This window comes from Eptatretus burgeri, chromosome 11 (assembly GCF_056783735.1).
Source record: "Eptatretus burgeri isolate ZD-2024b chromosome 11, Ebu_testis_v1, whole genome shotgun sequence".
Classification (NCBI taxonomy): Eukaryota; Metazoa; Chordata; class Myxini; order Myxiniformes; family Myxinidae; genus Eptatretus; species Eptatretus burgeri.
The window spans coordinates 62,422,320-62,449,819 of NC_140971.1; the positions used below are offsets into that span (position 1 = coordinate 62,422,320).

At 41.6% G+C, this 27,500-nt stretch overlaps 2 protein-coding genes across 6 annotated transcripts in view; one reads left to right on the plus strand and one right to left on the minus strand.

The window, feature by feature from the left end:
* The window catches only part of LOC147017217 (transmembrane protein 74B-like), a 56,199-nt gene extending 48,791 nt beyond the window's left edge, over window positions 1-7,408 (plus strand). For 3 of the 5 annotated variants that reach the window (XR_015049400.1, XR_015049399.1, XR_015049402.1), the window contains exons 3-4: window positions 3,649-3,771; window positions 6,090-7,408. The gene's annotated coding sequence lies outside the window, so the exon portion shown is untranslated. Of the gene's footprint in view, window positions 1-3,648; window positions 4,505-6,089 lie in introns of all 5 variants that reach the window. The other 2 variants (XR_015049403.1, XR_015049401.1) reach the window with 2 other exon arrangements.
* The window catches only part of LOC147017216 (uncharacterized), a 212,843-nt gene that overhangs the window by 112,425 nt on the left and 72,918 nt on the right, over window positions 1-27,500 (minus strand). The window contains exons 3-7 of the mRNA XM_085846666.1: window positions 15,020-15,116; window positions 11,004-11,089; window positions 9,448-9,534; window positions 8,188-8,239; window positions 6,215-6,254 (exon numbers count right to left, since the gene is read on the minus strand). Of these exons, the coding sequence (XP_085702792.1) occupies window positions 6,215-6,254; window positions 8,188-8,206 (59 nt within the window). The 5' untranslated portion in view covers window positions 8,207-8,239; window positions 9,448-9,534; window positions 11,004-11,089; window positions 15,020-15,116. The remainder of the gene's footprint in view (window positions 1-6,214; window positions 6,255-8,187; window positions 8,240-9,447; window positions 9,535-11,003; window positions 11,090-15,019; window positions 15,117-27,500) is intronic.

Sequence of the window (27,500 nt, forward strand, 5' to 3'; positions counted from 1 at the left end):
CTCTCACCCCCTTCTCTCTCTCACTCCCCTCTCCCCCTCCCCTTTCTTTCGCCCCCTCTCCTCCTCCGCTCTCTCTCTCACCCCCTCTCCCCCTCCGCTCTCTCTCTCGCCCCCTCTCCCCCTCCGCTCTCTCTCGCCCCCTCTCCCCCTCCGCTCTCTCTCTCGCTCCCTCTCCCCCTCCGCTCTCTCTCTCGCCCCCTCTCCCCCTCCGCTCTCTCTCGCCCCCCTCTCCCCCTCCGCTCTCTCTCTCGTCCTCCTCTTCCCCTCCCCTCTCCCCCCTCCCCTCTCTCCCCCTCCCCTCTCTCTCTCTCGCCCCTCTCTCCCCCTCCCCTCTCTCTCTCTCTCGCCCCCTCTCCCCTCTCCCTCTCTCTCTCTTGCCCCTCTCCCCTCTCTCGCCCCCTCTCCCCTCTCTCGCCCCCTCTCGCCCCCCTCTCCCGCTTCCTCTCCCCCTCTCCCACCCCTCTCCCCTCTCCCTCCCCTCTCTCTCACCCCCTCTCCCCCTCTCTCTCCCCCTCTCTCTCACCCCCTCTCCCCCTCTCTCCCCCCTCTCTCTGTAAATGTATTCACAAATGTCTACCAAGCACAACAATAAAAAAAACAGCTTTCAAACCCTTGGGAAAAAACAAAAAATAAATAAACATTAATTGTGATGTCATTCGTGATGTCATAGCACCGTGTACTGTCATTGGTCATTATTGGTTGACAGACAATTTATAGGTCGTTATTGGTTGACAGACATTGGCCATTGTATCACATTATTCTTTTTATTACTGCCAATTATTGTGCTTCTCTGAGGCTGTTAGTGAGGTGATGTGTGTGTATATATATATATATATATGTATATATATATATATATATATATATATATATATATATATATATATATATATATATATATATATATATATACACATGTATAATGCGCAGTGGATGAAAACTAGAAAGGCTAGAAGCAAACGCAGAACGAAGTGGAGGGTGAAGACCGCATAATATGATTACGCAGAGAAATAATTGTTACGAAAAGCTAGAAAGTGAGGAAGAAAAGAAAAGCGATGAAGACCGCATAATATGGGAAAGCAGAGCGGTAATGCTACCAGGACAACTGAATGGGATTAGTGATAGATATATTAAAGGGAGAGTATTATTTGATATCCCCCCATTTGGGGGGGGGGCCCCCTACCCAGGCCCCCACCCATCAAGTAAAAAAGAGCACAAAATGTTCTTAGATTTCCTAAGTAAGGAAAGATCTTTAAAGAGAGATACCCGAGACCCGGGGGGGGGTTAAAGGGGGGGGGTCAGGATCGATTTTGATATTTTTGAAATCCTAAAATTTCTTGGTATTAAAAGTTTGCTGTGCTAAAAATATTGGTTAAGTTACTGCGGAAAAAATAAATTGAATATAAAATAGGAGGGTTTGGTAAATGGGTAAGGGAAAGGATAGGGTATTTGGGAAGTGGTAAATGGGAGTATGAAGGTTTTTGGGTAAGAAAATAGGTGGAATATCAGGGAAATCAAACCCACCGTTGAGTGGTGGGTTAAGGTTTAGAAGCAGAAAGTAGGCGGTTTGAATTGATAGGGTAAGTGGTGAAGGAAGGTTTAGGGTAAAACCCCACCCGCCCTTTCGAAGGTGGGTGGGCTATAATAGGGTTAAAAAGTTAGTATAATAATATATATGTCCTAGAAAGAAAAAGAGAGATCAAATAAAAAGAGTAAATGGGAAAGATAATGTATTAAATGAGGAAAAGAACGATAGAATCGCGGAGCGATAGGAGTGAGGTTACATGTATATATATATATATATATATATATATATATATATATATATATATATATATATATATATATATATATATATATATATATATAAATATATAATGCACAGTGGATGAAAACTAGGAAAGCTATTATTCTGAATAAAAAATTATTATTAATATGCTGTTATCATTATTCTGAGATATATTTGGGGAAAATGGCATGATAAGGTAATAAGGTGGAACGACACTTCAGCTGCGATATATACACCTTTCCAACACTGAAAAAAGCAATAAAATGGCCGTAACTTGGGAATCGCTCGTCCGATTAATATCAAACCTTGAAAAGGCACATACGCGGGTCCCCGGTAATATTCCTGGCAAGTTTCAATCAGATCGGACCAGCGGTCGTCGAGAAACGGCGGTCGCAGACAGAGAGACAGACAGACAGACAGACAGACACACACACAGAGATTGCTGGAATTATAGACAGATGGTATATGAGAGTTGTACTACTGTATATCACAGTTGGTTATAGATCCAATTACAGCAATCTATAGAGAATAACTAGTAAAAGGATGCAACTTGTGCCTGGATGGCTAACAACACTGATGTTAGTGTTTCCCTCCTCTCTCTCTGGTGTTCCTTTTGTCCTGTTGCATCCTGATCCATTCAGTGTACAGTGTACGAGGCTCTTCCACGAGCCTCGACTATGTAAAGTGGCCTGCAAAAGTATTCACCCCCTACTAATAAAGCCACATTTAGATGAATTACGAATTATGTGGAAACAATTTTTCCAAATGAACTTTTTTATTCATAACTGAAGAAATAAAACTAAACGTTGTTATACAGGGTGCCCCACAGAAAACCAGGAAATTTGAGATTTTGAGATTTATTTTGCCGTATTTTACCATATCAATAAACTAACATATAATAAAGTGTATCTTTGTTTTACACTACATCTAAGTTTGCTTTTGTTTTGTTTTAAATAAAATGTATCTTTGCTTTACACTACATCTAAGTTTGCTTTTGTTTTAAATAAACTGAACCAAATTTCCTGGTTTTCTGTGGGGCACCCTGTAGTTGAAGGTGACATGTCAAATATGTACAAATCAAAATTCGTTGGTTGCAAAAGTATTCAGCCCCGAAGGCCAGTACTTGGTGGAAGCACCTTTTGTAGCAATGACTGCTATGAGTCTTTTTTGTTCAGTCTCCACCAGCTTGACACAGTGAGATTGTGAAATATTTGCCCATTCATCAGGTGAAAATTTCTCTAGTTCTGTTAAGTAGTCGATGGACTGTAATCTTCAAGTCTCACCGTAAATGTTCAATTGTGTTAAGTCAGAACTTTGACCGGGCCACTCAAGAACATTTATTTTCTTCTTATTCAGCTACTCCAGTGTGGCTTGAGCTTTGTGCTTCGGATTGTTTTCCTGCTGAAATGTTAATCTCCTACCCAGTTTCAGATTCATAGCTGACTCAAGCAGTTTTTCATCAAGTATTCTCCTGTACTTTGCACCGTCCATCATTCCTTCTATCCTCATAAGCTTGCCAGTCCCTGCTGATGAAAAGCAACTCCATAGCATGATGCTGCCACCACCATGCTTGACAGAATATAGGGATGGTGTTGACTGGGAGGTGTGCATTGTTGGGCTTGCACCAGATGTAACCCTTTAATTTAGACCAAAATGTTCAATTTTTGTCTTGTTTGACCACAAAATGTTTCTCCACATGCCTGCAGAACCATTAAAATGCTTTTTCACAAACTCCATATGAGCTTTAAGATGCGTCTTTTTCAGTGATGGCGGCTTTCTTGCCACCTGTCCATAGAGGTCAGCTTTGTGAAGAGAATGGGATATTGTTGATTGATGAATACTGACCCTCATCTCGCACATAGAACCTCGCAGATCTTTCAAAGTCATTGTTGGATTTACAGTGACATCCTGAACCAGTTTCCTGCTTTCCCGGCTGCTGAGTTTGTATGGGCGACCTGATCTGTGTAGACTCTGGAGTCTGAGTGGTATGATACATCTTCCACTTCTCAATGATGGATTTTACTGTACTCAAAGGAATAAATTAAATATTCTTATAATCCTTTCCTGAATGATAATTCTCCACCACTTTATGTCTGCTTCTTTGGAAAACTCCTTGGTCTTCATGTTGGCCTTGTTGGTTGACCAAGTGAGTTGCACCTTAAAACTCCTTGGATAAGTGGGGGAGTTTAATTTTTAATTTAACTACTGATTACATACAGGTGAAACCTATTACACTTATTTTGTATCCATTCAAACAAATAATTTGCTCCCGAACTGATTTAGGGTTAATTAGGCAAAGGGTTTGAATATTTACGCAACTGAGAACCATCTGATTTTCTCTGGTAAACTAACTTACTCACATTTTATCCGCATTGTTTTAGCTTTATCACTTTTGAGTCGTTTGTGAAGACTATTTCTTAAGTTTGATTTGAAAGCATCATGAAATAAGCTCAGGTGGCATCAAAATGTGAAGACTTTTGAGGGGGTGAATACTCTGGCAGGATAGCTTAGATGTATGTGAACTTGCCTCTTGAAATAGCTGTTGAGACAGTTTGAATCTCGACCCGGCTATAAACTATCACCCTGGTGTTTCGCTTGCAGGGCGATGCATCAATGTGTCCAGGGTCCATTGGATGGATGTTAAGCCAGAGGTCCTCTCTGCCACAACTGGTAGTTCATCGATGTTAAATATCCCATGGTGTCTTTCACAAAGAGGTGGTGAGTTATTGCCAGCACTCTGAACAAATTACAAATTCCTGTTACTTTCACTCGAGTATCTTATGACAGAGTAGGAATCTGTCAAGGTTTGTTTCTGGCCTTATCATGAATGCCCCGAAGCTTTGTCAAGATTATGGACTTCCATTATTATTCCCGACTCTCGAGTTAATTATTACATTTACAGTAGTTGTAAGGATAAAAACAAATAATTGTTATAAACGAGCCAAACTTTAAAGTTGTGAACTAAACTCACATCAATGCCCGATTGTTTGCATTTTAGGTGAACTTTACTTGAGTGTTCTTGAGTTCATTTTACAAACCCAAATGGATTGCAATGAACATGAGCACAGCTGGTTCCTAATTATTACCCCATGCAAGCGAAGTGAAAAGCGGGGTTAAGCAATTGTTTCATTCCTGTCCGTCCATCCAACTGTCTTTTCAGTTTATGATCAAGGAACAACATATATCAATTGAATGTTTGATTTTTAACACAAATCCGAACATGAATGGGAAGACTTTTTTCGTTTTACTGTACCTTGGCTCAAAATTCGTCCCGATCGCACATGCGCAGAGAGGAGTGAGATATAAAAGCAGTGAAGCCGCTTCAATATTTGTTATGTCCTTCCTTCCTTCCATCCATCCATCCGTCAAAAATGAAGAAGAAGAACCTAACTCACCATGTTTAATTCTCGAGGGTTCTAAAGGGTAATTCTATTGGGTTCTAACAGGTAATTCTAATGGGTTTTGTTTGTTTGTAGACCTTGCCTATTTCATATTAAAAATGCCAAACTGCACCGCTTCCTTCGGACACAGGTGTGATTTTTAAATTTTATTCTGTCTGCCAGGCAGTCAAAGAACATTGAAAATCATTACAAACAGGAAACTTACTGTTTTTAGTTACAAAGGACACAAACAACAGGCACAAAGAACTAATGTAACATGTTAGATTGGGTGATGTGATAGACACTGGGTAAAACATGGAATCGATTTATTTATACGCCTTTAAACCTCTTTAAACCTTTATTTAAATTGAATTATACACTCAAACACTGCAGAACACAAACCACCTTCATAATACCTCAAAAAACCATGCTATATATCGATACGGAGCATGAGCGGGCATGACACGTTTTGTTGTAGAAGAGGAGGCCACCGATATGGCAATATGCACAATTCCAATTGTTGCTGCATTCATTTTCAGTAGCACTAAACTTCCAAAACTTGTGAAAAACTTCCGATTTAACAATCTTTACAATCATTATTTTATTAAAATTGAAGTAACACTTAAACACTGTGTGGGGTATCATGTTCTATGAACTCTCTAATTAATATAATAGAACAGAAACTATAAAGAACAATCACTCATGTTATGGAAAATATATATATATATATATATATATATATATATATATATATATATATATATATATATATATATCGAAGTTGCCTGTCTTGAATGTTGAAGTAGTCGAGATTTTCACTTTCATAAGGATTATTTATCAAAGTACAAATATGAAAGCTCATACCATCAGATGGGGTGAGTGAACCTTTGTGAGGAATAACTCTCTTCCTTTTTTCTTTACAGATCTGAATGAAAGCCAACACCGATACATGCAGTAGATACCAGCCGTATCGTTTTTCAATTAAGGTATAAAAAAAAAAAGGAGCCATTATAACAGGCAGCCATAAGTGTTCATAAGTCACCCCCACCTGACGGTATGCACTTCGGTGGAAGAAACGATGGCCGTTGCTGTAACAACAGAAAATATTTTATCTTTAGGGTTGGTAAAACAATAGCCACAGACTATTTGGTCACAGCAGTTGCACCTTCTCAACACAAACCTGATTCTATTTGAATATTTCATGTGAACATGCGCTTGAACTGCATTTTCTTTTTGAAGTCGATTATCGTGTAAAACATTTATATCTTCACATGCAGGATGGAGATTTGCATAAAATATACTAGGCATGGAAGTTAAAGGTGAAACACCCAACACAGTAACACAATACCACTGTATTAAATGTCAAAACAATCTTGCCTTCTCTCAAATGACATCACTAATCCCATTGAATTAATAGGGTCACCACTGAGATTGTATAGAGTCTGTAGCCAGGTCAGTTTGCACCCTCAAGTCTGCTGCAGACTGTTTGTGCAGAAACAATTAAAAGTGCACTTCCTGTCATAAAAGCTATCATCAAAGTGTGGTTTCGATTGCAACCCTGCCTCAGCGACTCTGGAAATTCTCAAATGCTTGGAGTGCAATCGGTTTGCTGATACTGGATCCACAGAATGCCGATGACAAGTCCCTTGTGTGGTGGACATTCTTAACTAAGCTTGTGGCTCTTGATACAACCCACGTAAAAAAGAACACCTTACAGGCTTTAACTATTGAACATAAATGTTAAAACTATTTATTTCAATATATCGATACAACCGTTGGACTTCTGGTTATAAAGGTACTAGCTCCACAGCTATCCTCATCATGACAACTGTCTCATCGCTAAGCCAGTGACAATTTAAGCAATGCCCACAAAGGAATATGGAACCCTTTTAAGTGACACCTCATTATCGGCCACGTACAAGTCTACAGGGTGTGACTAAAGTCAATCACCGTTGGGAGTGCAGCAAAAGTCAAGCAGCATTGTCAACGGAACTCATGAAGTGACGTGTTTTTGTGGGAGTGGGGGGGGGAGGGATCTGAGGTAATTGTGTATGTCCGCAGTCACGGAAACATCAAGGAACTGAAGGAGATCCAAGTGAACCAAGATGAAGGGCAACATGTTACGGGATGTTTGAGTATCCATGTGAAACCAATTCAGAAGTGTATCAACGTTTCTGGTGAACAGTCTGAGCAAATGTCATAATTTGCTGTTGAAGGATGAAATAAAACAACATAAATCCTATTGTGCCTGACTTATGCCAGATCCTACATGAGCATAAAGGTAAATACAACAATGAAAGGGAAAATATACGAGATCAGCACTCAGAGATGGATTCGAAGAAGTGACACTCTGCAGTGGCGGTGACTTTATCGTTAATTTGTACCAGATGTCTTACGAGAATAGTCCATAGGTCTTGTAAAGGAGTCCAATGACACCATGCTACCAATAGTATTTGGAAAGCACACCCCAGCTTGTCATGAACCACCCCCCCCCCAAAAACAAAGAAAACCAGCACGGTGCTATGGAAGGGTGTCTTTTGATGAAATTATGGACAACAGTGCAAAACCAATGTCAAATGCAGTACTATGGTGAGGGCCTTTAGATCAACCAGAAAGAGAACCCAAGGCACAGTGTTTGTTGGGAATTTGTTTGAAGAAAGCAACTTTGAAAAATTTGAATATCCGAAGTGACCAGCCCAATCAACCACTCTGGGATATCGTGGAACACTGCCTGAGAACCCATAATCAACACAGCGCAAGAGATAGTGTGGAATAATCTACCCCATATACTTAAAATTAGGTACAAAATGCCTGTCAGTGACAAGATACAAGCTGTGCTCATTGCCAAAGGCAGAGAGACACTCCATAATGGGGTTTTAAATGGCTGAGAAGAAATAACCTGCACGTTTCCTTCCTGTTGCACTACCTTTGGCAATTTTATGGATACGAGATTGGAGAAATTTGACTTGTACACCTTTTATGTTTTGACAAGAGTAAAAAAAATTGTATTGTGAGTGTTACCTGTAACTCCATGTTGCATCTGTTTCTGGGGATTTCACAGCCATTCATGCCTCTGAAGGAAAATCGTAGATACAATGTTAATACCTACATTGGCAAAGTTTCATAGTATTATCAGGTAGACAGTCCCACATAGAGGTGTCAGAGAATTAGAAGGTGAAAACAATAAAATAACTGGAAAGGTAAAGATTAAATGAGAGGTTTTCCTTGTCATCAAGCATTACATTCTTCTCCCCTCTGCCATGAGTTCTTTCATGAGCCAAAACATTGTTAATGCGCAACTTGGAGGTAATCCAGGTTAAAAAAAAAAAGTCAGGATGTTTCAAAGAAGTGGTAGATAGGTTTTAATGGAGAAAAGTGAACTTTGTGACAGTTGTAGGCATTGCATTCCAGAGCATGCCATCCTTCTAAAGGGGAAATAAAAAGCCTGCTGTCCTCTTTGTTTCATCTGCAGATGCAAGAATAACCCATGGTCTTACAAAAATAGCAAGACACTATGTGGCGGTACCCTGGATAAATTCCCGCAAGGAGTTAGCGATATACAAGGTAATTACCAAGAACAAGCAGCAGTATGTTGTATTGTCGTGGGTGTAGCACAGGCATCGTGGACCAATTGCCAATTTTCTTGAATCAAAAATGGGGGAAAGAAACTGCATGTGATGCAGATTCCCGAATGGAGAAAACTTGCAGCAGCTTTAAATTCAGTCAATGGTTTGGTCATCTTCATCCTTCATAAAAGCTGTTGAGTGAACATAGCGACGATGTTTTAAAGCGTTTTAAAGAGTGAACAGTGATGTTTAAAAAGTTCGCAAATTTTCCAATTTGTTTGTGAATTTGTGAATTAAAATAACGTTTTTCTATCGAACGCTCCGATTTAGTTTTCTCTTTTCTTCAGATTAGCTCACAAAACATGGCTGACAGAGGGTCGTAGATCTCACCGGTTGATCATTGAGAAGGGTATAAGTTTAATCAAACAGATTTACAAACATGACAATGTATCTGGTGTGTTCACCAGTTCAATCCCAACAATGGCAGGCACAATCTCTGAGGAAAGGGGCAATAACATCAGTAAAGTGATGGTTGAAGCAACTGTTTTTCAATATTCCTTCACATAAAAAAAACAGTTGACAAGTTCACTGAGTTCTTTTGGTTAGAAACATGACTATGACCTCTACTGTGCTGACCACTTCACAAATCAAGTTTTCAAAGCCAACCACAGATTGGGCATGCTCCATCATTGCATGATAAATCAGAGCGACTCACAGTCTACAAGGCCTTTGTTCATAACTCAATGGAGCACTGCTCTCCCCGACGGGCTGGGGCCCAAGCATCACACATCTCTCCTGGAATCTGTGGAATCTCAGCATATCAATGTTATTGGCATCTCCACAACGAAGTACAAGCACAAGGCCTATTTCTCTCGTATCTCAGATAGTTCAGTGGCTTGTATTTTACCACCTCCACTGCAATATCACTTCCTCTGCTCTCGCCACCAACTCCAGGACACATGAGTTATTCCAGTACCCCCCCCACCCCTCCTTCCTGGTTGAACTCCCAAAGTCCAAAGCTGACCAACTGTACACTTCAACTCTTTTGTTCCTCTTATTTACCAGTTGTGGGACTGCCTTCTGTAAGTAGTTTATTGCATCCATCACTTCAGGGCTTCAAGCAGGTGTTGCATTTGCATATCAAGTCATCCCCAATCCCTAAACTGATCTCTTCTACACCCATTAACTCGATCTAATCCAATCATCTTAGTTGCATGTTACTGTGTTTCTTACATTGGCGTTTCCATTTCATTGTCCACAACCAAAATATCTGCAACGTCTTTTATTATTTTCTTGTTCCATGGTGTCATGTGTGTCATACACTTCAATTGTGGATTACAGTGCGAAGGCCAACGGTAAAATAAAGGATGACCGATAAATATGTCCTCCATATTCAATGGCACATTCTAATCCCAAGGGCTCTGGTTGCTTACACCACTGTGTAACCGACGATGTGATCATCTCAGAGGTAACACTAACACTGTACGGTATTAGATGTAGTGTGAAACGAGCAAGGTTTATTTAATTGTAGGGTGAAGGTTTACGTAAATGTGTGGTCAAAGGTCAAAAGTATTGTTGATTGGCGTTCGGTTGACGTGTACAATAGCATGTTGTCCATCAAAGCCACGGACAACACAAGCACAAAAACAAGCCGCTGCTGCCTTTGCCAAGCCTCAAACAGCACTCTAAATCTTTTTAATCTTCAGAGCTGTTGGCAACATCATCGACTGGGATGTAGCAAAAACTTTCTTCAAAAAAAATCTTAAAAATCAAGAGAAACATGGCAAGCATGGCTTTGGGAACAGGCGCCATGTCTATGTTGTGACAGCACTGCACTTGCGGCCACTATAAAGCAAAGCATTGGGGATCCAACTCGATTCACGGGACAGTAACCACAAACATATAGTCTTAAAGGTTTTCTTACCGCAGGTAAGAAAATAAACTTGAACGGGGTACATCTATCTATCTATATGTAATGGCCCTCATTGTGGTATTGTATCAACGTAGATAATGCAACATTGCCTATATTGTCACAATAAGACTTCTGCGTATCAGAAAAAAAATCTGCATATACAGCAAGCACATTGTCAGAATCCCTTTTCTGGTTTGGGTGTGCCGTTTCAATATGGTTGGTAACATATCATCGTGATTACCCATCACAGCGGAAGACGGACATTCACACACGATGTGTGAACAAACAAACCATTTCCTACCTGCAGTTTTACGCAAAAACTTGCAATTCGTTTGGGTTAATCGCCAGTGATAACTCACCTACTCTTCGCAAAAGACACTGTCGGATCTTTAATGTCCACCAACGACAAGTGCAGACATACGGGTCCTTCCAGTTTAATGTCAATCTGAAGGACGGCACACACATCGATTCCTCACCTTGCATGCAAAACACCATCATCACAGTTTATAGCTGGGCTGGGATTCGAACCCAAGATAAACAGCTCAGAGGTGAGTGTGCATACATCTAAGATGTCCTGCCAGCCCAATAATATACAGTGCATACGAAAGCAAAAAGCAATATCAACTCGAAGGGCACTCGGTATAGCGCATTCCTCCGCCACGTAATGCCTGATCCATGACAACATAATCGGGCCCAATACATTTTTGAAATATCATGTTACACAGTACTATATCGTTTTTGTCGCCATCCCTCAATGGTAAAGAATCTCCTTAAAAATTAAATAATTCTCGTATCCAGATCCGGATTCGGATCTTCACCAATAACTAAACAATTCGTCCTTGTCACACACCCAACATGTCCACCAAGTTTCATCCGAATCCATCAACAACTTTTTCAGATATCATGCTTTATATCAGTTTAGTCCTAACTCTCAATGGCGAAGAATCACTCAAAAAATTATCAGATCTGTATCCGGATTCATATCTTCACTAAAATTGAATCAATTATTTCTTGTCACACACCCAACGTGTCCATCAAGTTTCGTCCAAATCTGTCAACAACTTTTTGAGATATCGTGCTATATATTAGTTTAGCCCCATCTCTCAATGGTGAAGAATCACTTTTAAAATTATCAGATCCGGATCCAGATTCAGATCTTCACCAAAATTGAATCAATTCTTTCTTGTCACACACCCAAAGTGTCCACCAAGTTTCACCTGAATCCGTCTGCAGCTTTTTGACATATCATTCCCCTTATCGTTTTTGGCGCTGTCTCAATGGTGAAGATTCACTTTAAAAATTCTAGTAGCCGGATGCGGATCCGGATCTTCACCAAAATCTAATCAGTTCGTCCTTGTCACACACCCAACCTGTCCACAAAATTTCATCCAGATCCGTAAACAACTGTTTTTAGTTATCCCGCACACAAACAAACAGACAAAAAGACAAAAGGGGTGAAAAATATAACCTCCTTCACCTTCGGTGGTAGAGGTAAAAAAAAATGTAATGCAGCAAAAGTACAGAGTCAAAATCGATAGTTATTTACTCAACAGTTATGATAAGAAACAAATGTTAACAAATGCTACAAACTTGGTTTTGTGATAGCATGCGATCACATGTATCCACCTTAAGCATCATACAGCAAGGGGCATATGGATAACCTGTCCACACAGCCCTAAATTAAGCAGGCTGTAAAAAGAGACAGTACAGCACTTGAAATTTTCATTGAACTAAAAATGTTTATCATGTATGTCATGCATTGCATTGGAAAGCAAGACAATCCAAACAAATCGTTACATATTTTACAAACTTGTGGTTTCATAGAAATAAGGCCAACATGTTGAGATCCGTTTACTAGCTCCATGAGATGCTGCACCCCCCCCCTCCCTTTCCCAGCAAAGTGCTGCCATTTTTACGAGGAGAGATATGTTGTACACAGCACGGTCTCAAATGGACTTTTTTATGATGCATGCAATAACAATGAAGCCCATTTAAGCAAAATTCACCATAGGTAACACTTCACCCTTAAACTGACATGACCTCCAGATCTAGATTCAAGAAGAAATCTGTCACTGTCTCTTGGCCACAAACATTCCATAAGGACAGCAGCATTTGTGGAATGAGCCGTCTCTACAATGCGAGGTAGTAGTTTTTACAGAAGAATAATTATCATTCATCACGAAGCACACAGAAAAGCATAGAGGGATTTTAACAAAAAAAAAAAAACAACACAAGCAATTTAATTTAATCAAAACATGCCGGCAGCAGAGAATGGCAGGATATAACAGGACAAAATTGAAACAAATAAATAAATAATATCTTAACGGCAATTTGAAAGAAGCGTACATGAAGACATTTTTCAGATAAAAGGAAAGATGAAAAAGAAAAAGACAAATACAGCAGCTCCGAGCCAACATGCGTGGGGCACAAAGGAAAGACTAAACAAGGAAGTATGTCGTAATAATTGGGATGGTTCAAAGAGAAGTGAAGTTTAACAAACCCATTCCAATATTTTCCTTCCCCAAATTCTTCATTCAGGAGTTGTGTTATTTTCTTTTGTTTGTTTCTCTGCAAGATCGAGGCTTGTGGAAGAGCAACACATGATGTTTGAAGCAGAGAACAGATGCAGCACTGGAAACCCTCCACAGATTAAGAACCAACCAAAACCATCCTAAGTCTCACCCTATTGCTCCGGAAGAATCATAAAATTAACCCACCAATCTATTTCCTTGGCCATACACTGGAAGAAGTTCAGTCTCTTGAACTTCAAGGCCTAAACATGAGCCATGGCCTTCACTGGGCTGACCACATTGCAGAGATGACCTTCAAAACCAGCCACAGACTGGGCAACCTCCGTCGATCCAAATCTTTCCTTGGAAAAACAGAGCTACTCACAATATACAAGGCCTTTGTCTGTTGTCTGCAAGTGGAATACTGCTCTCTGCTATGGGCTGGTGTCCCAGCATCACATATATTTCTTCTGAATTATGTGGAATCTAAAGCTCTCAAAATGTTGGAATCTCCCACGATGAGGTCAAATCACAATGTCTGTTTCTCTCACATCGCATGCAAGTTGGTGGTTTCTCAGTTTTCTACTGTCAGTTTTCTGATATTGCTCCTGACTGCTCTGACACTCCCTCTCAACTCCAGGATGTGTGTGCTCTTCCAGTAAACCCCTCCTGATTAAAATTTTAAAATCTATGCTGTTTGCACACCTCGACTCTCTCACTCCTCACTTCTCCCGTTTATAGACCCATCTTCTAAAGGCTGTTCTGTCTTACTCATCCCTCCAGGGCTTCATGCAAGCAGTGCATCGACATCTCTTTTCATCCCAATTTTGTCCCTTGAGCTTTAGTACCCCCATTAACCTTTCCTCAATCAACCATCTTACTTGCTGGTTTCAGTGATTCCTCAACTCTTCCCCTTCCTCTTATCTTGCACATTCATTCACTTTATGTTTGTCTCACTGTCAGTTTTACCTTGCTCTTCCAGGAGCCTCTCTCTGATAAAAAAAAATAAAAAATAATAACTCTTCACTTCCAACACTTCCATGGCACAATGATGCTAAGTTGTGGAGGATCATTGAATGGTGGCAGTTTATCACCATAGAGTGCTGTTGTAATTATTTTCCATGACACATTTTTGATAATTCTCTGATATGCCAACAACTCACCGAAGTGGGGACGATGACTCGCCAGAGTGGGGTCAATGACTCACTGGAGTGGGGATGAAGACTCGCCGCGTGGAGCCAATGACTTGGCGGTGACAACGGTGCGGCGCCGACAACTCAGTGGTGAGTCATTGAGGATAAGACCAGTGACATTTATCTATCTGGAGACCTTGCAGCTGAAGCAATGTCAATGTTGAATCAGAGTCGCTCACTTACAGTATGCCCTTACGCCCCTCCTCCCTTGCTCTCCCCAAAATAAAATGGAGAGCATTTAAGTGCGTAAAGTTCATGGAGGAGCTTGTACATAAATCACATGCAGGACAAATATATTTATACAAATAAGTGTACTTTAACACAAATTGCAAGGACATTAGTTTCCAATCGACGAAAACATATGGTGAGTTGAGATTTGAATCTGAGGTCCCCACATCATGAGCCAGGAGTTCAGATGTGAGTGCTAACAAGCCAAAGCAAACAGGGATTTGGGTTAATGTTAGTGTTCAGGTTAGCATTTACTGGTTAAATAACGCTAATGTAAGATTGTTTGATGCGAGCACAACTGTTGCCACTCACTCCAACTAAAAACAATCATTTCAACAATAAAATAACAGTGAGGTAAATGTTACTGGTCCTGGCAAGTTTATCCACTGCCACGTTAAAATATCCTTGAGCAGGTAACACCTCTAATGGTGTAGAAATACCTGCCTTCGTAATGCATCAAACAAAATGCAGCAAGGTGATGATGAAGTGGTCTCTGGCTGCTCAGAATGCTGTCACTCAGTGCATCCACAATTTTTGGTGTCTGCAATAGGAGGTAAATGACAGATCAACACTTTGATGGTGTACACTACAATTAGTGTATCATGAGAAATTACCAATGTCTGTTGGACATTCCAACAATGAATCTCTCAGTATTAAGCAGGCTGTTTAACTTGTTCTCAGAACAAGACATTCACAATAGTCCAAGAAATTCTAAAACCTTTTAACTAAAACCTTTATAAAACCGAAAACCTTGTGGGTTGGGGTTGGTGGTGTTTCCACTTCTGTATGGTGTGTACACGCGCGCACACACACACACACACACACACACACACACACACACACACACACACACACACACACACACACACACACACACACACACACACACACACACACACACACAGCATCTGTTCTGCCAAAGCAGTCTTTTGGCAAGGGTAACAATCCTGGACAGGTCGCCACACCGCCACAGGATACTCGACTGATGATTCAAGAGTTTGCAATTTGTTCAGGGTGCCGGCAATAACTTGCCTCCTCTTCTCAAAGGGCATTGTGGGGATCTTTAACATCTACCATTTACCTCCGGCTTAATGACCTCCAATGGTTAGCACATAACATTCATGCCTCGCACGGCATGAGAAACACCAGGGTGACAGTTTGCAGCTGGGTAAAGATTCAAACCCAGGCGAGACAGCTCAACAGTGAGTGTACATAGTTCAATGGAGTCGAAGAGATCCAGCCAATCCAAATAACATAAAACACTCTGAAATTAAATTAATGAGAACGACAAAAGGACAAAAGGTGTTCACAGTCTTTTGATGGATTGAAAAACAACAAAAAATATTTTGGGCATATTCTTTAGCACTTCCTACTTTACTTTAGACAGAGTGAATGAATGCACACACACACACACACACATGCCTAACCCTAACCCTAACAAAAAATAAAAATTGTGAGTAATTTGTAAATAGGCAATCTGAAATTAAATCAAAAGTCAAGTTCAAAATTAAGTTGTGCTGTTATTTGGTGGATTTTAAAGATTATCATATATCCAAGAGCGAGCATCTTGCTTAATGTCCCAAGTAAGGATGCAAGAGAGACTAGACAGGCAGAAATGCCTTTCTTTGCGTCTACAGTTCTTGTATATCTTTGCAATGGCTGCTGATTCATTTCCCCCTGATAAATAAAACAGAATTAGGCAAAACAAGAAGAAAGATTCACGAGACGATAAAAAGTCCCACCCCCACCCCCCACCCCCCGTATTTCACATACCACATACCACCTTTGGGTTGACATGTTTTGTGTTCCCACGTGAATCCAGGTTTCCTCCATTAACCCTTCCTAACCCAACCATCTTACCTGCAGGAATAAAAATTAAAAAATAAATTTAAAAAGATTACAAAAAACGTTTTGTTTGTTTATCTCACATTCTGTTGACCACATTCTCGACATCCTTACCCACGTCTAGCTACATTTTGCTCACGTTAAACCTGCCCTTTTAGACCCTGCCTCAAAACCTTTCCCTTTTTCCTTTGTTCCTCCTCAAAACGACCTAAAATTACTTTTTAAAAATAGGATCACAGGACCTGCAGCTTATCTGGGCTATGGCTTAATGTTGTAACCCAAATTTGGTAGCATTCAGACTGATGGGCCTGAAGAAGAAGATTTTTGAAGGAATTTACTAAGTCTGCCATTTTGACCTACTTAAAGCCAAGTGACCAGAATGAGCATTGCAATCCCCATTACCAGTCAGAAGCGGAACGTTGCTGCCAAATTTCAGCTGGATCAGCCAAGCGGTTTGGCCGGAGAAGTCGAAATAGGAGATGGACGGACAGACGGATGGTGCATTATGACAATACCTGATCTGGAATCCTAATTCCAGATACACTACCGGTCAAAAGTTATAGAAGACCCCCATTTTTCCAATTTTTACTGAAATTTAAGCAGTTCAAGTCCAGTGAATAACAGGAAATGATACAAAGCCAAGCAGTAAACTGCCAAAGGTAACAAAAAAAGTTTAGGTTTCCAAAAACTGAAAAATAATGTAAATTTCAGTTCTTAAAAAAGGCCCTTTTGAGGGAATAACTAATGGGTTCGCAACTGCAGCTGTTCTGCAGCAATGGAAGTAAATTAAGCCTTGAAAGTTGATGCAAACAATTCCTACAGGTGTTCCAACTTTTATTAATAAGTTACAAACCCTCTGTCTGTAAAAAAGCAGTGTTGGAACAGACTGTGTTGCAACACCCTCTGAAGCATTATTTGGACAATATTGCACTGCAGGAAGTAGTATATTGCTATCATAATGGCGAGAAAAAGACAATTAACAAAGGAAGACAGACAGACTATTATAACCCTTAAAAGTGTCGGTCTTTCCTTAATAGAAATTGCAAAGTAAGCCAAGGTGTCAGTGAGTACAGTTTCTTACACCATCAAAAGGCACTTGGAAACTGGAGGAAACTCTGACAGGAAGAGGTCTGGCAGACCCAAAGCCACAACACAATCAGAAGACAAGTTTCTGAGAGTCAACAGCGTGCGTGATAAGTAGCTCACAGGACAGCAGCTTCAAGCACAGCTGAACACTGGTCGAAGTAAGGAAGTCTCAGTTTCAACTGTGGAGAGAAGACCGAGCTGCAGGTTTGACAGGTTGAGTGGCAGTAAGAAAGCCATTGCCAAGATGGCAAAATAAGAACAAGAGGCTTGCGTGGGCCATGAAGCACTGCCAGTGGACTACTGAAAACTGCAAGAAGGTCTTATGGAACGATGAATCAAAATTTGAAATCATCGGTTCACCACGCAAGGTTTTTGTCCGCCGTCGAGTCAAGTTTCGCTGTCGAGCAGGCGAAAGGATGGTTCCTCAGTGTGACACCAACTGTCAAACATGGAGGAGGAAGTGTGATGATCTGGGGCTCTTTTGCTGGATCCACTCGGCAACTTGCACAGAGTGACTGGCACCCTGAACCAAAAGGGCTACCACAGCATTTTGCAGCGCAATGCAATACCCTCTGGTCTATGCCTATTTGGTCAGGGGTTCATCCTACAGCAAGATAACGACCCAAAACATACCTCCAGGCTATGTCAGAACTACCTTAGAAGAAAAGAACAAGACGGTAGGCTTCAAATCATGGAATGGCCAGCACAGTCTCCAGACTTAAACCCCATCGAGCTGGTTTGGGACAAACTGGAAAGAAGGTTGAAAGCAAAGCAACCTTCAAGTGCAACACATTTGTGGGAACCTCTGCAACAGTGTTGGGAAGAACTTTCCAAACAATATTTGATTTCCATTGTAGAAAGAATGCCACGAGTATGTTCAGCTGTTATATCTGCAAAAGGTGACTACTTTTATGAGTAAAAAATTTGGATTAAATTTTGTTCAACAAAACGATTATATGATTTCTTTTTTATCTGCAATTGTTTATTTGGTCTGTGCTTTAATTTCAGAGTACACTGAAACTATAAACTGCTTAAATTTCAGTAAAAACTGGAAAATGGGGGTGTTCTAAAACTTTTGACCGATAGTGTAAGCTAAAATAGGACCACTGGACCTGCAGCTTATCTGGGCCCTGGCCTAATGCTGTAACCAAAATTTGATAGCATTCTGACTGGTGGGTATGAGAAGAAAATTTTAATTTGGAAGCATTCTGACTGGTGGGTCTGAGGAAGATTATTGAAGGAATTTATGGATTTTCACAATAATTTATTATGTCTGCCATTTTGGCACCCTTTCGGTTACATGATCAGCATGACCTCCGCAATATAACATCCCTACAATGGGCTAATGTTGCAACCCAAATTTGGGAACATTCTCTCTAGTGAGTCTGGAGAAGAAGATTTTTGAAGGAATTTAAGTGACCGCCATTTTGACACACTTCTGGTCACGTGATTGGCATGACCTCCAATATTTAACATCCCTACCCTGGCCTAATGTTGCAGCCCAAATTTGGGAACATTCTCACTGGTGGGTCTGGAGAAGATTTTTGAAGGAATTTACTAAGTCTGCCATTTTGACCTAATTAAAGCCAAGTGACCAGAACAAGCTTTGCAGTCCCCGTTACCAAACAGGAGTGGAACCTTGCTGCCAAATTTCAGCCGGATCGGCCCAGTGGTTTGGCCGGAGAAGTCAAAATGGGAGACGGATGAACGGACGGCCAGACGGATAAACGGACGGTGCATGATGACAACACCTTATCTGGAATTGTAATTCCAGATAAGCTATTAATTAAATGCCATTAATAAATAATCATTCATTCATCTTCTCCATTCTTCTTCCTCCCCTCTGACTCCATTAATTTAAACCTTTGTAAATGGCAATTTCAAAAATATTCAATCTTCCCACGTACTTGATTCCAAATGCCTTTCTCCCATTCTTCTGTCCATTCTCCCCTTCTCTCTATTACTGGATGACCCATAAACTCGTGCCTCATCCACAATAATGTTCATGTAGTACTGTATTTCTTCATGCCATTAATCATCATTGCCATCCCAATGCTGATGCTTGTCTTCATCTCTCTGCCATTGGAATCTTTAAATCCAACCATTTTTGTATAATATAGTGAAACGCAAAAGAAACTTACCACCTTTTAAACCCTCAAATATCAACAATAACACTGCGTGTAGTAAATGTGTGAACTTATTTGTGGACAATGGTGTCCTCACTGTCAGACAAAACGGTCACGGATGGTCACTTGAACCTTCAATGGTCACTTCATAGCACAGCTGTTGAACAGCTGTTTTGACTGTCGTTGATTAGCCAAGGGGTACAGGATGATTTTAATGAGCTGCACGTGACGTCTTGATATTTGCTTTAAAAAGGCCAGTGCAAAATGGGCATTTCAATCAACATGCCACGATTGTCAAGGGATCAACGGCAGTGTGCCTTGGGCATACTGCAAGGCGGATTGAGCTACCATGAAGTGGCACGTCGCCTTGACTGTTCACACCAGATGATATAGGCCCTGGTGGACAGAGACACCCTCCACAACTCCGCAGATGACAGACCTCGATCAGGGAGGACAAGAGTCACCACTGCAAGGCAGGACAGGCAGATGGTCCAAAGTCAGATGGCTTCAGACATTGAGGACTGAGTGGGACAGAATCCAGCAGCAATCCATCCAAAGACTGGTAGGCAGTATGCGCCAACGATGCACTGCCTGTATCCAAAACAATGCTGGCCACACACGCTATTGAAAGGGGACTGACATTGCACCCTGTGCTGTTCTGTACTGTAGAACAAACTTATGAGATGGTGTATCTTGGTCAAAAACTTGACATGTCATCAATAAAATGGCAATGTTTCAATTAGCAATTGTTGGTTTGTTTTATTTTGAACTGTTACAATTTTATTACATTTCAAACAAGTGGTAAGTTTCTTTTGCGTTTCAGTATATGTGGGACGATGGTGACAAACTCGCTCAAGTCAGTACCTTCCTTCATGTCATCTTCACACCAGGGTTCTACACCCACTTGAAACTCCCCAAACCCCTGATCGACATCCCCCGATTACATGACCATCCACCCCATGCTCCTCCCACCTTTGCTTCCTCCATGCCCCCTCTTTGCTTCTTTCACTCTCTGCCCCATCTCTGCTTCCCCAGCATCCCGCCCCATCTCTGCTTCCAGAGTATCCCACCGTCTCTGCTTCCGCAGCATGCTGCCCGATCTCTGCTTCCCCAACATCCCACTCTGTCTTTGCTTCCTCAACATCCCACCCCATCTTTGCTTCCCCAGCATCCTGCCCCATGTCTGCTTCCGCCAGCATTCTGTCCCGTCTCTGCTTCCCGCGCTGTCTCTGCTTCCCTCGCATTCCACCCCATCTCTGCTTCCCCAGCATCCCACCCTGTCTTTGCTTCCCTCGCATCCCACCCCATCTCTGCTTCCCCAGCATCCCACCCCGTCTTTGCTTTCCTAGCATTCCACCCTGTCTCTGCCTCCCCAGCATCCCACCCCGTCTCTGCTTCCCCAGCATCCCGCCCCATGTCTGCTTCCCCCAGTATTCCACCCCATCTCTGTTTCCCCAGCATCCGGTCCCCCTCTCTGCTTCCCCACATCCCATTCCACATCCTCCCACCTCCTCCTCTACTGATTCCTCCACCTCTTCCCTACTCCCTGCCAATAGTGCATCCTCCCACATCCCTAACTCCATGGACCTCAAACATACGAGGTCTTCGCTCCAATTTGACAGATCTTTCAATCCCAGTTGCCACTGGTAAACCTGACATCTGCCTAATAGAATCCTTCCTCCCACACAATGTCCCTGATTCCTCAGTGTCTCTCCCTCCCCATCACTATTGTTTTTTTTCCGATTTGACAGGTCTAAACCCCATTCCGGTGCAGAGTTATAGTTTATGTCAATAACTCCATTTCCCACTGTCCATGTATGACCAATCTACCTCTTAAACCACAGGAGTACCTTTGGTTGCACTTTCCCATTCACAACCACTTCCTTTTTGTCTGTGTGCAGCACCATCCTCCGAACAGGGATGACTATTTATATCTCTTTCTCTCTTTCTCTCTCTCTCTCTCCATCCCAACTCTTTCTTTTTCATATGCAGTGAGTTCAACTGTCACCATGCCATTTGCCAGTGTTCTACCTCTTCAACCATCCATGGCATTGCAGCAAAGACTTCTTTGAGTCCATGAGCCTCACGCAATCGGTGAAATTTCTGACCCAGATTTCTCCCAATGGCACATCCCCCTTCTGGATTTGGTAATGACCAATTTTCCTAATAATGTCTCCTGTTCCTCTTATGCTCCAATTAGTTCATCTGATAATGTGTTTGTGAAAAATCAACATCTCTTTGTCTGGTGTTGACTTAATGGTTAGGGTGGTGGGCTTGAAATCCCAGGGTCCTGAGTTCAAATCCCGCGTCCATTGAATTAATACCAGGTGGGGTTGAATCAGCGTGTCATCCTTCTGAGGTTGGCAAAATGAGTACAAGGTTGCTGGAATGATTGAGCCATTTGAGTATCCTGCATCAGAGTGGTGACCTGTCCATGATTGTGCCCGATACCCAGGAGACTGCTTTGGCAGCACCAATGCTCGATACAGAGTATGGTTCCCAATAGAATGGAACATCTCTCTGGCTATTGTCAGAGAGCTGTCTCAGCACCATTGAGTCTGGTAGTTCACTCAAGCTGACTGGCAGGGACTGCAAGCTGCTCTCTCATGTCAAGACTGATCCTTCATTTCCATCTCTCTTGATAGGAATACTGCCTGGGAATCCTTCCACAAAAGCTTGCTTCCCCTTATGTAGAGATTTATACCATGTTGTCTGCAGTTATCATCCCTAACCTTTCATCCCTGGTACACAGAATCCTATGGTGAAGCATTTACATCCAACCAACTTGCCTTCTCTTTCCGGAAGGCAAATCTGACTGAAGGCAACCTCATTTCACTCCACAAAGGCCAGAATAAGTGTGTGTCCACTCTCAAGAAATCCAGAAAACAACATCTGGCCTCTCAAACTTGTCTCCTTCTTCAAAGATCTCAAGGTGGTGCTTGTCGAGTCAGTCTCTGGTGCATGATCCTCCTCCATCCCTTCCCTCACTTCAAATGGTACCACAGCTGACTCTCCTATTAAGAAAGCCAAATGCTTCAATTCTGCTTCCAAATCTCGTGCACCCAACCCTCACTCCCGATACCTACCCACTCACACCCTCTCATATCCAACTGCTTCTGGATACGGTCTTTCCCACTTGAGAATGCGGAGAGGTTTCTCGCAAACCTAGACCCCGATTCTGCAACAGGCCCAGATGACAGCTGCACGTGTCCTAAAAACCTGCTCTGCTATTCTTTCTCATCCTCTTTCTGCTCTGTTCACTCAATAATTCTCTGTGGGTCAGTTTCCATTTGCCTGAAAGTTAGCCAACAACACGAGAATACACAAACATGGTGCAAAAACGGATACTATTAAATACAGGCCGATGAGCTTGTTTCCAATTTTAAGCAATCTCATGGAATCTATCACTGCAGTTGAGATGAAATCCTTCTTTTTCTCCAACGGCCTATCTCAGATCATCAGTTTGGTTTCAGACCAGGTCATTCTGCACAGCATAGGCTGCTTCGACTCTCCCAACAATGGGTAGAAGCCCTTAATCTCAGACATGACATTAGTGCCATCAATCTGGACATATCTCGGGCATTTGATACAGTCTGGCACCCTGCTTTGATCTCCAAATTTTCTGCTTATGGCATCCAAGGACACCACCTCTCATGGATCACTTACTTCCACCACTCTCATATTCAACATGTAGCTCTTAATGGGATCCTCTCATGTCCTCTCCCTAGAAAGGCTGGAGGGCCCCAAGGCAGTGTTTTGGGCCCAGTCTTGTTCCACATCTCTCTCAACCATCTTTCTGGTTCCCTGGAAAGTCCTGCTTATCTATTTGCTGATGATTCCACCCTCTGCTGTTTTATTTCCTATCATTCAGACAGGCAAGCAGCAGCCTCTTCCTTCTCCACAGACATTGATATAATCGGGAACTGGTCCAACAATTGAAATATGTCTTTCAATCCTGACAAATCCTGCACTCACCCTGTCTTTCCAAAAGGACTGTCTGGCAAACCATCCCACCTATTTCCAAAACAAACCATTGGAAGAGGCTGTTACTCAAATTCATGGGCCTCACCATCAGCCATGGTCTTTCTTGCATAGACCACATTTCCAAGATGGCCTCCAAAGCCAGCTGCCAACTGGACATTCTCCATCATGCAAGGAGTTTCCTTGACCAATCTAAATCTTTGACAACCTACAAGGCCTTCATTCACAGGATGATGGAGCGCTGCTCTCTCCTTTGGGCTGACACAGCCGGCTCACACATTGCCTTTCTTCCTGCCATGGAAAGCAAGGCCCTCAAAGTCATTTGGAGATACCACAATGAAGCTGAGTGTCTGGGCCTGTTACTTTTACATTGCAGACAGGTTGGTGGCCACTCTGTATTCTCCAACCTCCTTTTTGGTCTTGCATCCTCTGCCCTCTCTTTGCTCTGTCCCTCCCAGATTTCTACAGGGTGCACACGATCTGCCAAAAACCCACTCCTTGTTAAACTACAAAATGCAGGCTCACTGCTCACCTCAACTTATTTGTTCCTCTTTTCTCTTGCTTATGGAACCAACTTCGTGAGTCTGTTCAGTCCCATTCTTCCCTCCAGGGCTTCAAGAGAGCTGTTCACCGCTGTTTCAGGTAATCCACCATCCATACTCATGATGTAAACCTTGTGTTAGCTTAAGGGTTAAGGTGACTGGCTTAAGGTCTTGAGCTCGAGCCTCTGTCATATCATTGAAATAACACCAGGTGGGTTATTGACTCAGCTATGATCCTTCTGAGGATAGCACAATGAGTACCAGCTTACTAGTAGCAGGGGCACTGCATCAGCAGCAAAGCTGCACGTCCAGAAAATGATGCAACCAACAACAGCTCAAGATATATTCTACCACAAATGCCTCCATTCCTCAGCACTCCCTTTTTCCAGGTTATTGTGGGGTTTTTTTTTCCTTTTCTCCCCCACTCTCTTTTCATTTGTTCATTGTTGCTTGGTTTGTTCCTTTTCCATTTCATTCCCACTTTCCTCTTCTTCTTCTTCTTGGTGTGTTTCCTTCAGCTTGTGTGCAGTTCATTCACCTCATGTGTCCCCCACACCTTGATTCTCTCTCATTTCTACTCCACTGTTCATGTTTACCCCTTTCCATTTTATTCCCTTCCATTCTGTTCTATCTCTTCCATGAGCCTCGATCATGCATACAATAAAAAGAAACATTTACACAGAATCAGAGGCAGAGTGATGGACAGGCTAAAGCAGTAATCCTGCAGATCCACGTCGACTGTGATGTATCTTCCTGTTTCTTTCATGTTAGCGGGACTTTTTGTAATGCATGTAGGAAAAAGAAAATTTCGGATCAGGGTCGTTCCTCACCAAAACCAGAAACACCCTGAAATATTTGAAAGACCTTCCTTGAAAGCTGGGTAAATGAATGTATCATGATGATCCAATCAGGTAAACGTGACGGTCTCAAAACAAGGCCGAGAATGTGCTTGTAAAAGGCCAAGAAGCCTTTAAGATGGAGCTTTTAATCCTCGAGCTTGCCAAGCAACGAGCGGCATCCACAGAAAAGTACACTCCTCAAAATCGACCTTTGGCAAGTTCTCAGTATGACCTCATAATTATGAACCAGAAATATGAAACAGCACTGCACAGATAACACAGCATATGTGTCAGGATTTCCAGTTGGCTCTCAGTTGATGATAGTCAATCCCAACTTTCGTTTGCCAGCCAAAAGATTTAAAGAATGGCCATGGAGCCTCACCAAAGCTTATAGATGGCAACACAAGCTTAAGCAGGCAATCTGCCAGTGCTGTTAATGTTTACTTACATCATGGCTGCCTTTGTCATGATGTGAGGATTGAAGCTGGACATTTACTTAGTAAGGATTGAAACTGGAAATATGAGTTATTTCCACATTAACACGTCAGGGTGAGATGGAATGACCCCTCTCCACCCGAAGTTTGGTATTAACTGTTGAATGGATTGTGAAGAGGAAAGTGGATGAACTCCAGATGAGAATCAGATGGCTCCTTTCCAAGACGGTTTATGTAGACCAATATTTCACGATATGGGAGGTTCAGTCCATATGGTGATGAACCGGATGACGAGGCTTGTTGAATTCCCCCCCCCCCACTCCACCCCATCAACAAGAAGAGACTCAGAAGGTGTTGGAGGTTGACAGTTTGAAATGAAATGGATTGTCCCAGTGGTATTATGTCCTGCATAGTATTATACTTTGAGAACGAATTGACCTAGCTGCAACAATTAGCACCAATTTAACTAATTCTGTTATACAAACCAACAGAACAACTGCATAGTACATGTGTATGTAATGGTCAAGTATAGATTTGCAAAAGCTAAAATCAACAACTGGCCAATGACGACTCTTTTGGACTTTTAAGCAACTATCAATGAGATTATCCTCATGCATACACTCTCCAACTCCCTTATGCGCACGCACGCACGCGCACGCACGCACGCACGCGCACGCACGCACGCACTTCCCAAAAGATAATATAATTTAAAGGATTGCTGTAAATTATGTTAATTTCACAACTAGTGGGGCAACTTAGCATTACAATTGTGCATTTTATGAGCAAAGCACCAAATTTGGCACACTAGTAGCCTATCATATTATGAACAGATTTGGATATTGGGCCATCTCAAATTCAGCCGCTGATGGCTGTGGCAGCCATTTTCCACTGCCATCAAAAATTTTGAGATGGCCCAATATCCAAATCTGTTCATAATATGATAGGCTACTAGTGTGCCAAATTTGGTGCTTTCCTCACAAAATGCACAATTGTTATGCTAAGTTGCCCCACTATAGGTGAAAATGGACTGCATTTTCGAACTCAGTGGGGTCGATTTACTCCAAGAAATGTTTAGACGGACAACAAATTAATTATAGATTAGAAAATATCGAAATGAGTAGGATTAGTTACTCAACTCCAGTCATAATAAATCTTGTTTTTGGTCATATTTTCGAAATGGTAGTGAATTCAATGTCGGTGCAGTCATTGCTTAGAGTAAATCGACCCCATAGAGTTCGAAAATGCACTCCATTTCCACCTCAGACATCCAGAAATACCCGTAATCGTACCTGACCATACCCTAATTTATTCAAGTCATGAGACTAAAAGTCGTCATATGGAGCGACCTCTAAATCACCTCCGATGAAGCTAAAAAAATTTATGCGCGTTATTGGATCATATTAGAATAATTTTAAGCTTGTGGAGCAACATTCTATTTTTTTTGACTTTTTTGGACAACCCTAATATATATATATATATATATATATATATATATATATATATATATATATATATATATATATATATATATGTATATATATGACAAGGATGGCTGTCCGTTCATCCATTAACTGTTACGCTGATTGTCTGTGTGAGGCTATGTGCAATGTGATTGGCTCTTGGCAAGATTATCATATCGGCTGATGAAAAGCTGATATTCAAAATCTGATTCCATATCTGACGATTGCAACTCATTGCCTCAATAATTATGTCAAAATCTGGAATGAAATCAGATAAAAATTATGAAAACGATTTTTTTCTAACCCAATATAATGAAATAATACACTCGTGTAAGGTGAGATAAAATTGGTCCAGAATTCATCTTTAAACTCTTTTAAAGGTAATTATTGTTTGTGATTTTTATATTTTTACCTTTTTAATGTATAAATACACCATAGAATTGCAGTTTGTTTCTTAATAGTGTATTAAGATACGACTTGACTAACAAGATGACCTTGAGGTACGGTACGCACACTCGTCTCTAAGGTGTCCAGCCTGGGTTCGAATCTCGACCCAGCTATAAAATGTCATCCTGGTGTTTCACAGGTCAGGTGAATCATCAATGTATGTCA